General features: G+C 42.8%; 1 protein-coding gene across 1 annotated transcript; it reads right to left on the bottom strand.

Moving 5' to 3' along the window:
- Positions 1-1,771: 1,771 nt before the first annotated feature.
- Positions 1,772-11,791, bottom strand: mios (missing oocyte, meiosis regulator, homolog (Drosophila)). Its single transcript, XM_058647166.1, has 11 exons — positions 10,926-11,791; positions 10,106-10,595; positions 9,123-9,221; positions 8,755-9,009; positions 7,592-7,761; positions 7,126-7,191; positions 6,870-7,028; positions 5,660-5,812; positions 5,101-5,305; positions 3,391-3,520; positions 1,772-2,290 (listed from the first exon to the last, which is right to left on the bottom strand). The coding sequence occupies exons 1-11, from the start codon at positions 11,742-11,744 to the stop codon at positions 2,200-2,202; spliced, it is 2,637 nt and encodes an 878-aa protein (XP_058503149.1). The 5' UTR covers positions 11,745-11,791; the 3' UTR covers positions 1,772-2,199.
- Positions 11,792-14,164: the final 2,373 nt, after the last annotated feature.

Raw genomic sequence — 14,164 nt, 5'->3', positions numbered from 1 at the left:
TGATTTATCTGCGGTGCGGGCCGCCTCTCACTTGACAAAGCCTCCCCTGGTTAGTGACAGAGCGGCGAGGGTGGCAGAGAAAAGGAGGAAAAACCCATTTACAATGCAGCTTACACACGACAGCGTCCTCCCCCCTCCTCCTCCTCATAGATGGCGCCCATCTTTGGATTGATGTGTGGTATGCATAGTTTTTGGGTGCATTTTGGGCACCAGAGAGATGGAGAAAGAATAAGAGGGTGTGTGTGTGTGTGTGTCAGGGTGTGAGGCGGTGAGGGAGGCGAGGGGGGTTGGGGGGGGCCAGGCTGTCGGTTCTCTCGCCCTCCTCTCTTTGAGTCAATAGTGTTCCGGCAGCTGAGGTTCTTTATGAGGGGAACAATCTGGAGGGTCTTGTCCGAGTGCCGAGCAGCTGCTGTTTTCTGGGGAGCGTCTTTCATGGGCCACAGGCCTGGAGTGGGCTGCTCAATACAGAGGCACCTTCCTCCTCCTCCTCCTCCTCACCCACCACCACCACCCAGACCCTCTCCACCTCCCCACACAATGCCCTGATGAACGCTGCTTGGTCGCCCGGGGCGTCATCCTTCGCCCTCAACAATCCTTTCATGGGGTATGTGAAGGCCTTTGACGAGAGACACACACACACACACAGTCACACGTTGGCACCTGTGTTCAGGTGGACATTTGAGTTTTAATTTGAAGTATAACGTCCCCACATTCAGACCTGGTATGAACATGTGTCCTCAGTCAGAACATGTTTACATCATGGTACAGTGAAGCCGTGGGTCAGTGATGGATGGATGTGGACTGCGCCAAATGGCCGCATCAGCCAGAGCATGACGTAGCATGGCGTCGTACCGGTGCGACGACAACAAGCGACTTTGACAACAAACAACAAAGGGAGGACGTCCAGCAGCTCCGTTTGTCTCAACAAGACAAAGTCGAGCTTTGTATGAGAATAAACTGCGGGCGTTTGAAGAAACATCGCTCACAAGAGAGTGACGTTTTTCTGTCGCCCAATCAGTTGACTGTCGTGGGTCTAACTTCTATGAACTTGTATTTATACCAGGTCTGAACAGGGGCCATCACACCTTCATTTCAGGCTCCTGTCATGAAGCTTCAGTTTCAGTGTCTAAATCTGACAGAAACAAGGCTTTTATTGTGAAATCTGTGCAGGAACACTGAAGAGTCCTGGTGTTTGGTTCAGTCCGGAGGCTCATGACAAGTTAGGGATCAGTATCAGTGAGACACTGGCCAAAATCACTCGGCAAATTATCGGAAAAAGTACAAAGCGAAAAATCCCTTAAATCCGAAATATAGCATTAATACTTCAGGAGCTAAAATCTTAAACCACATTCACGCCGCTCAAAAAAAGACCACTTTAATCCCAGGTCTAAACTGGTTTTAACATTGTGAATGTGTTAAACCTGGATTCACTCTGATAACGCTGATTTACATTAGTGGATACACAAAACCTGAGTGAACATACGCATTTCTTTTTCGTAGCCATGCGAAACATGATCGGAAACGTCGTCACTGAGCTCTTTTTTGTTTTCTGACGTCACATTTCTCACATTTTTAGCGGATGACAACGCTGGGCTCGTTTCTTGAAACTTAGGACAAAGAAGTCGCTTAAACTTAGCCCCCATTTCCACCAAAACTGAACTCACTGTGTTGCTGTCGTTTTCTTCCACCCCCCCTGATTTTTCCGCATTTTAAACAGATTAAATCCAGAAAATCCTGCTAATGTAAGTGTGAGGTTTTAACAGCTCAGGTGTTAAAGGAGTTAAAAAGTCAGTTTACTTTAATTGGTATCAAGATTATCGGAATATCGGACACAACAAAATTAGCTATGGAACCTTCCCTATTAAAAATAAATGTTTTTAAAGGCAAATTAACTGCAGAACCACTTGTGTTTCCTCCTGAGACTTTCATCATCATCAGCAGCAGCAGCAGCAGCGAGTTTTCTTTGATTTGCTCCCTTTTCTATCATCGCAGTTGTCAGTTAGTCAGATCAGTAATAAACCCCGCCTTCTTTCTTCAGGACGTTACATTCACGATCAAATTCAAAATTCAAGTAGCCACTTTCAGAGACTAGGACGCCGCCTTTCGTCCCCTGCGTCCCTCTGTTGTTGGGTTGTGGCGGGTGCAGCAGCGAAACCTGTGCTGGTGTTTTGGCGTCAGAGTCTGACAGGCTCCGCCCACTTAGCTGCTGTCCGAAGGCACCAGGTTCCCTGTGGTGTCCAGCTGCATGCATTTACACGTACAGGCCGACACAGGACACTCTGTGTGGTCTCTGTGGACAGACACAAAGAGAGGACATGAGAGCGGACTGATGGAGTTTGTGACAGTGAATTCAATCATTCACAGGAAAGTCTGAAATCAAAAAATGACTAATTTAGGAGACTTATTTTGAAATGTTTGTCCACGAAATAAACAAAGCAGAGAGCAAAAAGAGAACGACTCTGGCATTCGTGCTCGGGCCCTACTAAGGCTTGAAAAATTAATACAGGTAAAGCACAGGTAGAACACAGGTAAAGCACAGGTAAAGCACAGGTAAAACACAGGTAGAACACAGGTAAAGCACAGGTAAAGCACAGGTAAAGCACAGGTAAAACACAGGTAAAGCACAGGTAAAACACAGGTAAAACACAGATAAAACACAGATAGAACACAGGTAAAGCACAGGTAGAACACAGGTAGAACACAGGTAAAGCACAGGTAAAACATAGGTAAAACACAGAAAGAACACAGGTAGAACACAGATAGAACACAGGTAAAACACAGGTAAAGCACAGGTAGAACACAGGTAGAACACAGGTAAAGCACAGGTAGAACACAGGTAGAACACAGGTAAAGCACAGGAAGAACACAGGTAAAACACAGGTAAAGCACAGGTAAAACACAGATAGAACACAGGTAGAACACAGATAGAACACAGGTAAAACACAGGTAAAGCACAGGTAGAACACAGGTAAAACACAGGTAAAGCACAGGGAGAACACAGGTAAAACACAGGTAGAACACAGGTAAAACACAGGTAGAACACAGGTAAAGCACAGGTAGAAAACAGGTAAAGCACAGGTAAAGCACAGGTAAAACACAGGTAAAGCACAGGTAAAACACAGGTAAAACACAGGTAAACACAGGTAAAACACAGGTAAAGCACAGGTAAAGCACAGGTAAAACACAGGTAAAACACAAGTAAACACAGGTAAACCACAGGTAAAACACAGGTAAACACAGGTAAAGCACAGGTAGAACACAGGTAAAGCACAGGTAAAGCACAGGTAGAGCACAGGTAGAGCACAGGTAGAACACAGGTAGAACACAGGTAAAGCACAGGTAGAACACAGGTAGAACACAGGTAAAGCAGCTCTGGGTGAAGATTCCCACCTGAACCAGCTGAGCATGTGACCGGCGTGGCCTCCGTGACGACAGTTGTGACACCAGGTGAACCAGTTGTTAAACTGAGCGAGTTTGTTCTCCCTGGTCAGATCCACCTTCTCGTCCGACTTCCCTGTTCCTGTCAAAACATCGCACATAAGTCAATATTAACAGACAATAAACGTGTCACTGGTCGTTCCATCAACGCTGGTCTGAGTGACATGGAAGTGATCAAAGTCCAAACCTTCTCCCTCTGCAGGTGCTCGCGGACTGAAGCGCTGCGGCCTCTTCACACACAGCCACACACAAACACACAACGCTTGACACACAAATGAGAGCGACACCCTCGCACCAGGACATAAAAATCTATACTTTTAGGAGCACAGTGACAACTTTGGGCCCGTTTCTTGAAACTTTGGACAAAGAAGTGGGTTAAAGTGAACTGTCATCATCCACACGAAGCTTCTGAATCCTCTGGTTTTAACTTGTTTTTATGATTCTTTTCTCTGAGGCTACCGTTTAAGAATTAGTAACACCTAATTGGTAATTTTTAACAATTGGAATAATGTAGTTTCAATTAATCGATGACTAGAAATAATCATCGATTATTTTGATAATCTATTAATCCATTGGGTGGGTTTTTAAAAACTACTTTCTGTGATTTTACAGCTTCTTAAATGTGAATATTTCCTGGTTTCTCTTCTCCATAAAACAAATAAATCATTCAACCTGAATTGTTTTGGTTTGTGGACAAAAACAAGACATTTGACAACATGTTCTGACATTTCCTGACTCACTGATTCAACTCTCAGGTTTCTCTTCACACCAGACACAAGTTTTTCCACCGCAGGAACTTTTCTCATTTACCCGGGATTTTGAAAACATGACACGTTTCCACCGAAATTACCCGGGGGGAAACTTTCCCTTGACCCCACCTTTCACTGAAAGAAGAACGTCGTCACGACTACAGACTTTTCAGGTTACCAGGAAACTCTAGAGGGGCGGGGCTGTGTGCTGAAGAACACAGTTTGCAGCTGTTTCCGTTGCCGCAATTTCGGGACTTTGTCGAGTATTTAGACTCCTCGATTCTTTCTTTCAAAAATGCGACTTTAAGAGACACTGACATGAAAGCACGTATCGTTCTAAAGGTCTGCAAATAATTCAGATGCAGTTTATGATACAACATAAACAACATGACACGAGTCCCATGGAACACGTGAGCCTTCCGAGGACGAAACATGTCAAGGTGCTTTTCTGTCTGACTGAACGAAACGTAAGGTGAAGGTAAGGGTTCAAGATCCTGGTAAACCAGTTTGAGCGAGTCCCTTTCTTCAGACTTTGGGACTCCAAAGCCACGCCTCCAGAACACAGGAAGAGTGCTGGTGTCACACGGACTCACGAGCACGGAACAGCACCTGTAACCTTCGGTACTTTTTAGTGACGCTAACCTTATTGGACACTTCGAATGACAAATGACAACATGATGGTGAAAAACAACAAAGGATCCCGACTGTACGTCATCAACAACTCTCCGACTGTGTGACATTAAATAAAAAACAACTTTGAGGTGCGGTGGGAACTCAAAACACACAGATTACCCAGAATCCTTTTTCCCCGGGTAAAAAAAGTTCCTGGATATGTGAAAACGAGCGACGCAAACTAAAGTAAAGTAAGAGTTATTTTCACCAGCGTCTGTTCAAACACACACGTGTGTGTTACCTGGACAGTTGGACACAGGTGTGCCCATGTTCATGAGGCAGAGGGCGCAGCGTGGCAGCGGCTTCCTGCAGCCGGGGCAACTGGTGACCTTTGACTTGGTGGGCGAGCCGCTGACGCCGTACTGGCTGAAGCCGCGGCCCTGGTGAGGCATCGCTGAGCAGCTGTAGGAGATGGACTTCCCGCAGAAGTTGCAGCTCACAAACACCTGCCACAGAACACACACACACACACACACACACAAAGGTCAGCTGATAAGAGGGGCGGTGAATATGAAGGTAAAACTAACAAGCACATGCTCACCAGCTGTGGGGATTTCAGAGAGAGATAAGTGTTAGATAATACAGCGATAATCCCAGCGTGTTCACAGCTAAAGTTGCTGTGGGAACTGTGGGAAGAAAACCCGGAGAACCTGGAGAAGACCCACACACACACACACGGGGAGAACATGCTCGTTCCGACCGGGTCGCGAACACCACCTCTCCTTGCTCTCTCTTCTGTCCCTGTTTTTTTTAAATCTTGTTTTGATTTGATCGCATTATTAAAATAAATCCTTCATTACCTGGGCGAGTGGTTTGGAGCTCGGGTCCTGTTTTCCTCGATGGATGTCAAACTCGGCCCGTTTGTGCCAGAACCTCCAGGCGTCCAGGAGGTTACGGTAGTTCTCTATCCAGCACTGAACTCGTGGATCCTTCAACACTTCACCTGGGGAACCCTATACACACACACACACACACACACACACACACACACACACACGATAGAATGCTAGAATGATAGAATAAAAGTTTACTTATACTTTTTCAAGATGAATTGTAAAATGTATTTAAATTTATATCATTCCATATGGATAAATATGAAGATATTAATCAAATCAATAGTTATGTATGTCTAATAAATAATCTGTGCATAGTTTTGAGTCGGTATCTGGATATAGGAGTATATATAGATATACATACATATACATATATATATATATATATATATATATATATATATATATGTGGATATAAAGCTGCACACAGGTTTGTTTCTCTGGAGGTTTGAGAGTGACAATACACTGTAAATATACTGTTAAATACATTGTAAATACACTGTAAAATATACTGTAAATTACACTGTAAACTACACTGTAAATACACTGTAAAATACCCTGTAAATACACTGTAAATACCCTTTAAATTACAGTACACTGAAAACTACACTGCACATACCCTGTAAAATACATTGTAAATACCCTGTAAATTACACTGTAAACTACACTGTAAATACACTGTAAAATGCCCTGTAAATATACTGAAAATATCCTGTAAATTACAGTACACTGAAAACTACACTGCACATACCTTGTAAATTACACTGTAAAATACACTGAATATACCCCGTAAATTACACTGTAAAATACAGTGTAAATGCCCTGTAAATACCCTGTAAAATACACTGTAAAACAAAATATGATCTGCTGGTTATCCTCTGTATTACATGATGATACACAGTAATTATTACCTTTTCAAAAAGCTGCTTTATTTCTTTACAGGAAGGATATTTACGTGTGTTACAAACAATGACACTGATTATAAATATGGTCAAATTCTGCTGTATCACAGATAATTAGGCTTAATTTATGATCTTTAGAGTATTTCACAGAACGTATTCAATATAATAAATGTGACGATTATGAACGCGACAGCCTTTAAAACCAGGAGAAGTCATGACAGATATATATTTGTTCCTGTTGCTCGCTGAGGCTGTTGTTGCCTGTGTTCTGATACCTTTAACATGCAGAAGCTGGCAGTCTGAACATCTCCGGTGTGATCCACGTAGCTCTCCATGAGATCCACTCCGTCTTTGCTGAGCCCCGTCAGCAGGATGCCCTCCAGGTCGCCCGCCTCCTTCAGCTCGCCCGTCAGTTTGTCGATGTAACGAGTGAGCTGCAGACCCAGAGAGGGATTCATCATAATACATCACACTCAGTCTACAGTGAAGGGGAAACTCGATCTTAACAGATTAAAGTGCTGTTTTTGTTACCTGTGCATCGTTGAGAAACATACAGGCGAAGGCAACTCGGTCCCGCACAGCGACGCTGCTCTCATACTGACACAGGAACAAGAGAATGTCATCAATTCTACATCAGTTTACAGTCAGACATGTTCATGTCTTTATCTCACTGTTACACAGACTTTTCCAACAGGAAACTGAAGTTTGTTTCAGAAAATTCATTCAGATTGACCTCAGTGACACAAAGTGACCACACAAGGCAGCAGAGGACCAGCAGCTCCTGTGTCCCTGCAGCTAAATTCGCTGATTTTCTCTATGGGGTTTGGTGTGGGAGAGTGAGTGGTTTACAAACTTGAGTTTCCTTTTGGAAAAGTCTTTCTCACAGTGAGATAAAGACGTGAACGTGTTCTTAAGTTATCATAGAGGTAGACTGACGTTCGTGTTAGTGTCTTTTTGTCAAGAAAAACATCCACACAGATAAATAAATGTCCAGTACCAGCAAACCATCGTAGGCTCCGGGCTCACTGGTGAGAAAGGCAAACATGACGCAGAGGTAGGGGTTCTTCAGCTGCAGCCGCAGAGAGCTGCACATCTCCCTCCACAGGGAGGACTTCTCGTCCGTGTAGCCCGACAACGCCATGGCAACCACGTTCAGGTTCAGGTCACCTGTGAATAACAAGTCAGAGGAGCAGGGTTTTTAGTTTCTGCCTGCAAGGTCTCCATGTACGCTCAGGTTAGACCTGAGAGGACGGAGAGTCCACTGTTCATGGTGACCTAGTTTTGTTTCTCCATAGAACTCACTAAGTGCTGCAGCTGTGGATTCATTTCATTTTTGACTAAAACTGTTGATAAGTGTCTCCTTGTTTGGACCATAAAATGTCAGAAAAAGAATTAAATAATATTTGGAAATTGCTGTTTTTGTGGTGACGTCATAGTAAATTAACAAAATGTTAGAGAAAGCAGAAAAAAAGCTTAAAATTTCAATGTTTTGTTTTGTCCACAAACCAAATATATTCGATTTAATGTCAGAGGAGCAAACTACACAACTTCCTTTTTAAAACTGATCATTTATTTATCAAAATTAATTAAGAATTTGATTACAAATTGATTAATTTCTGCATGTTTACACTATTGTATTAGCAAACGTTGACCTTCGTCTGGGTTCAGCTGCAGTTTGACAAGCGACACTGGAACTGACGAATCACCGGAGCTCAGGAAACACTCATCAGAGCTCACAGCTGAAAAATGTCTGACCTACATTGGTGGAATTTTTCTGAGACGAGACGTGTGTAAACAAGAGCTGCTCGTCTGTTTTCACCAAACCTCGGTGAGAGAAACGCTGCAGCTGATGCCGACGATGACTCTGCTGCTGCTACATTTCTGAAATTCCACCACTTCTGTGTCAGTTACACACAATATCACACGATCACGTCTTTATCTCACTGTGAGACGGACTTTTCCAACAGGAAACTGAAGTTTGTAAACCACTCACTCTCCCACACCAAACCCCACAGAGAAAATCACTGGTTTAAAACAAAAGCATTGTTGTGACACTAGAATATTAAATGTGAAGCTTTCTTCTTCTTTCCTGTGAACACTCGACTTCAAACACACACCTGCTTCCTCTCCCTCCTCCCCCTCCTCCCCGGCTCCACTCACCCCTCTCAGCGGTGGCTCCCTTGTTGAGGATCTGGATGGCGCGGCGGATGTCCATGTTGAACAGGGCGACGGCAGCCGCTCGCTCCCACTCGCGCTCCAGCTCCAGCGAGCGCAGGAAGATCTCCACGTCGATGTCGGGGCCGCGGCTGATCCAGCCGCAGAGTCTGAGGGCGAGGCACCGCTCCTCGCTGTGGTACCGCGCCACGTCCGTCTGACGGTCCGAGCCGCTCCAGCACCGGCGGCTCTCGCTTGTTCCTGACAACAAAAACACAAGCGTCACACTTCTACTGAACTACAGTCACACTTCTTCTCCTTCTTCTCCTTCACGACGACGGTTTAACCAGATTAAAAATATTCAGGTGTCTCACCTGAGCTGGTCCTAACTATGTTCTTGATTCCAGAGTAGACGACTGACTGTTTGTTCCCCTGCAGTTTCAGCTCCATGTCCTCGGCACACTGCTTCATATGTGACGCTTTTATAGGAATTCTAACTCATATTTCAACCAAATAAAGCCACAAACATTCATACAGTTCCTAAACTGGGATTATTTACATGACAGATTCATTGTTGGGTCCATGAAATGTTGAAAAATGATGAAATGATCATGTTTCCTTTTGTCCACAAACACAAACTGATTCAGTTTGAATGATTTATTTGTTAAATGGAGCAAATAAACCAGAAAACATCCACTTTTAAGAAGCTGAAAAATCAGAAAACTAGTTAAAAAAAACACAGATGATCAAAAGAGTTGGGGATTAATTAAATTAACTGATAAATCACAGAATATTTCTTTAGAGCATCCATGCACTTCATACATAAACATAAAATGTAAAGTTTCATTATTGTTTTATTGTTTACTTCTTTTCTGTTGTATTTTATTGTATTCTGTATGTTTGTATAGTTAAACCTAGAGATGCATGATATTGGAGGTAATTTCACCTAAATTTTACACACTGGACCTTTAATTAATCCATGAAAACAGCCGTTTAATGCAGTATTCATAGAACATAGACATTGATGAAGTCTTTAAAGGTCTTGTGTCTAAAATTTAGACAAAATTAGTTTATTTTGACACAATTTGAACATAAATCGCTCGTTTGTATGAACCGTTGTGGCGGCCAGAGGCGGCCATTTTGTGCTGCCATGTTTGTACAGTAGCCCATAATGGACAAACAAAGAAAAATGAAGGCTACAAGGTTTCAACAACACACTTGAAAGAGAAGGCTGAAGTGAAGGCTAGTAAATGTTGTCTAAATTTTCCATACTGTGCCTGGTGGTCGTAAAAATGGAGAATTCAAACTCTGAAGGACTCGGTTTCACAAACCTGCTGATGGTTTATGTAAAGGATATAGAAGAGGTCACACCACAGGGACTTGAGCTGGGGGTCGTTGCCTCCGGCCAGCAGGTGGTTCCTCCACACCTGCACCGTGTCGTGGCCGTACCTCGACAGCGCCCTCTGCCTCATCTTGGTGGCGATGTCCTTCTCGACCACGCTGTCCACGCCGTCGGGCCCGTTCTCCGCGCAGTCGTACATGTGGCGGCCGCACGCCCACATGAGCGACGTGGTGGAGCTCCACGCCAGCGAGATGCGCTCGAAGACGGTGAAGTCGGTCATGACGCGGTTGGTGGCCGACACCACCACCATGCGGTTCTGAGAGGACGGGTGCCACGCGAAGCTGCCGATCTGGCTCTCACTGGGCTGCACGCTGCGCTCGATGATGGTGGGCTCCGTCTCGTCGCCGATGGGCGTCGGCGTGTGCTGCATGTCGTACAGACGGATGATGTTGCTGTCGCGCGTCAGCGTCGCCAGCAGGCCGGTGCGAGTCGGACACCACGCCACCTGGAAGCGTAAATGAGATGAGATGAGATAAGAAAGATAAGATAAATCCTTTATTAGTCCCACAGTGGGGACATTTACATTGTGACCACGGCAAAGATAAAGATAATAAATAATAAACATGCATCGACCAAACTTGAACCCTCTCTGAAATCACTGGTGTGGAAATATTTTGAAAAAGTCCTCACTTTTTGGAAATGTTAGATTAATTAAATAAAGGAATATGCATTTTAAGTCTTAATTATTCTTAGCAGAACGTAAAATTTCAAAAACCCCACATCGGTCGACCTCTATTGAAAACTTGCATACCACAGCTTTAAAAACACCCTGTACCTTGGTGAGTGGTTTCGGCTGCTCCGTGAGCGTCAGCACCGGCTTCTCAAACTTCCTCAGGTCCCAGATCGCCACCTGGCCCTCGAAGAAGGAGGCGACGCGGTCGTGGAAGTGCGGGTCGACCGTCACGCCCTGGATGGCCTTAGTGTTGACGAACGTCTTCTGGCTGGTGTTCCTCAGGTCAAATATGGCCAGGTTGCGGTGCATGCCGGCCAGCAGCAGCTTGGGGTCGCGGAGCAGCCAGCAGAGCGAGAGGCAGGCGTCGTTCTGGCCCAGCTCGTACAGCGGCTTCGTCACGACTGAGCTGGAGTCCAGGTCCACAGAGGAGAGGCGGATCTTCTCCGCTGCCACACTGGCCTCCGGGGAAAACTTACTGCTGATGTCCCATATGAGGACAGAGAAGTCGGCTCTGTGCTTGTCCAGACCTGCAGCTAGCAGGTTGCTGTCCACAGGGTTCCAGGCTAACGTGTTACACTGGCGAGCGTGTTTGGGGACAAACTCCTTCCCCACCAGCTCCTTACACGTAGAGTTGTGGCTCTGGCCCAGGCTGGTGAGCACCACTCTGCCGTTGGCCTGACCCACAGCGAGCAGGCACTCGGGCTCGTGTTTCGGGTACCAGGCCACACATTTCATGTACGGAGTGTCCGAGTTAATGGCCAGTAAAGTGGCGGCAGTCTCCTCCGAGAGTGGGAGCGCGCCCACTTTGGTTTCAGCGCCACCCACAGGTCCGATGCGGTAGAGTCCCAGCTCAGAGTCACAGATGACATAGCGGTCAGGATGGTGAGGTGACCACAGGATGTCCGGCTTTGAGCCACTCATGATTCAGAAGCTGCTACAGAGGACGTCTACAACCTGCAGACAGAGAGGATTGACAGAGAAATCAGCACCAAACACTGGCTTTCATTTATTTTCTTTGTTAAAAACTATTTAAAATAAATTCCTCCCAAAGAAAGGTGAAAAAATATACATTAAGGCTGCACCTAATAATTATTTTTATTTTATTTCTAGATTAATGAGTGACTAGTTTTTGTCCACAAACACAGAATATTCACATTTAAGAAGCTAAAAAATCTGAGAAACTGGTTTTAATCGCACACAAAAAACACTCAAACTGATCAATCGATGATCAAAATAGTTAAAGATTCATTCAGTAATCGATTAATAATCAATTAATGGTTGCAGCCCGCGATTAGATGTTCATTTGCAACAGCATTGATACCAACAGCGCTGTTTTATGTAACATTAACAGTGTTATTGTACAAGATAATACAAAAGTGTTTTGTTTCTTAAAATTTCACATTTAAAGCGAGAAAGGTTGACGAGTGACCGCCTCTGTTTGATCAGCGACAAAAAAAATCAGGTGACAAGTCAACAGAAGCATAGAAAAATTAACACTTATCGTTAAACGACACTGTATTTTTTTTGCACTATAATTTGCACTACGACAATTGAAACATTCTGTGTGAGGTTATTGTTTGTTTTGTTTTAAACCTTTTTCAAAAATAAGCCTCTTAATTAAATGTTTAATGCCAAGTTAAGCTGTTAGGCGTATTTTCCTGAGTATCATTATCGCAGTTTGAAATGTAAGTTATTGTGACAACTGTAGCATCAAAAGAACCAGTAAAGTATAATCTAATTTCATTTGTACTTTTGACAACCTGTTAGTGCTGCCGACAGAAAAGGATTAAGGCCACAAAAATAAAAATAAATCAGATAAGTCAGAATTTTTTCTTTTTACATTGTTTATGTATTCATGTCTGTATAATATACTGTTTGTATGTTTTTATCTGTAAAAATGTCATTGTACAGTTTCAATACCTTAAAAGTATTTAAATATATTTTTTCAATTTTATTTGTATAACTTTGTGTCATTGCAGCCATATCCGTAAAACACACACAAAAATGCGTTAGCAGCTGATTAATTGCCTATATTTTATTAAAAATTAAGGTTTTTTATTTTGTTTTTCAGGATCAATAAAGTACATATGTAGAGGCTGTTAGTGATAGTGTTTGGTAATTTAACTTTTAATGACGTTATAGGTTTGAAAACGCTTTATCCCCGCGTGTGCCTTTTAAAATTAAACTAAATCTGACTTAAGAGTTTAAAGTATAGTCCAAAGTTTGTTATCGTGCTAACTCGACGAAGCTAATGCTAAGAGGACGGGGGATTAAAAACACGAGCTTTCATCTAATGCTGACTGAGCTAACGTCCGTGCGCGTGAACGGTAAACAAACAAACACCAACGACGTTAAGTTACTTACGAAAAACGCAGAACGTTCGCAGCAATAAAGAGAAATAAAGAGTAAAAACGTGACAGCTTCCACATGACGAGTCAACTCTAAACCCGGGTCATTGTTGTGTGTTTCACCAAAATACGTCCGTGCTGTCACGAGGGGTTGACGACTCACAGTTCCGGCGACGCCTACTAGGGTGGCAGTTTGCCGCCAGAGGGCGCCGTAAACCACAAATAAATGAAAAGAAAAACGTCACCATGACAAATAAATTAAATAAAATATAATAAATAATGCGTATGTATTGTGTCTAATCAAGTTTTATATTAAGATTATCAATGTATTGTTTTATTTCAGCATAAAAATAGTTGTCATTGGAGTAGAAATGAAATAAAATAAAAATGTTTTCAGTTTGTATCTTTTTAAAAAAATATATATAATTACAAATAGTAATAATTAACTGATTATCTACGGAAGCATGTTGCACTTGTTCTGTTTTTCTGAATTTATGAGATTGTTTTTCCTGATTCTCCTAAATTCAGAGTCAGAAAGAAAATCGGGTAAAATTATCTCATTAAGTGAGAAAAACAGAGCATGTGTTTTAAATGATTAAATGAAGTGAATACATTACATTAATTACACTCTTTAATTATCAGTCATAAATAATAAAAAAATATCAATAAATATATGTTAAGCCATAAAAGCCACAGATTATTTGACCATGTATTTTTTATTTTTCTGGACATTTCAATACTAGCAGAGATTTCATGGCTTGATTTCACTTGTATTTTAACAGTAAAATATTGAGTTTGTTGACATGAAGGTTTTTTAGGTAAATACTTTTTATTTTAACAGTAAACATCTTCTCCACCTCCAATTAAGGATTTTAACTGTAAAAATATTACGGTTAAATCCTCAACATTGAACCCTTTACTTCCAAATTGTTTTTACCATAAAAATAAATGCATTCTTAGGTTGATGATGCAGCTAAACAAGGTTTATTTTAA

This window comes from Solea solea, chromosome 13, assembly GCF_958295425.1.
Source record: "Solea solea chromosome 13, fSolSol10.1, whole genome shotgun sequence".
In the NCBI taxonomy this organism is placed as follows: domain Eukaryota; kingdom Metazoa; phylum Chordata; class Actinopteri; order Pleuronectiformes; family Soleidae; genus Solea; species Solea solea.
The sequence above is the reverse complement of the archived record's forward strand: the minus strand, read 5'-3'. Positions and strand labels throughout refer to the sequence as shown.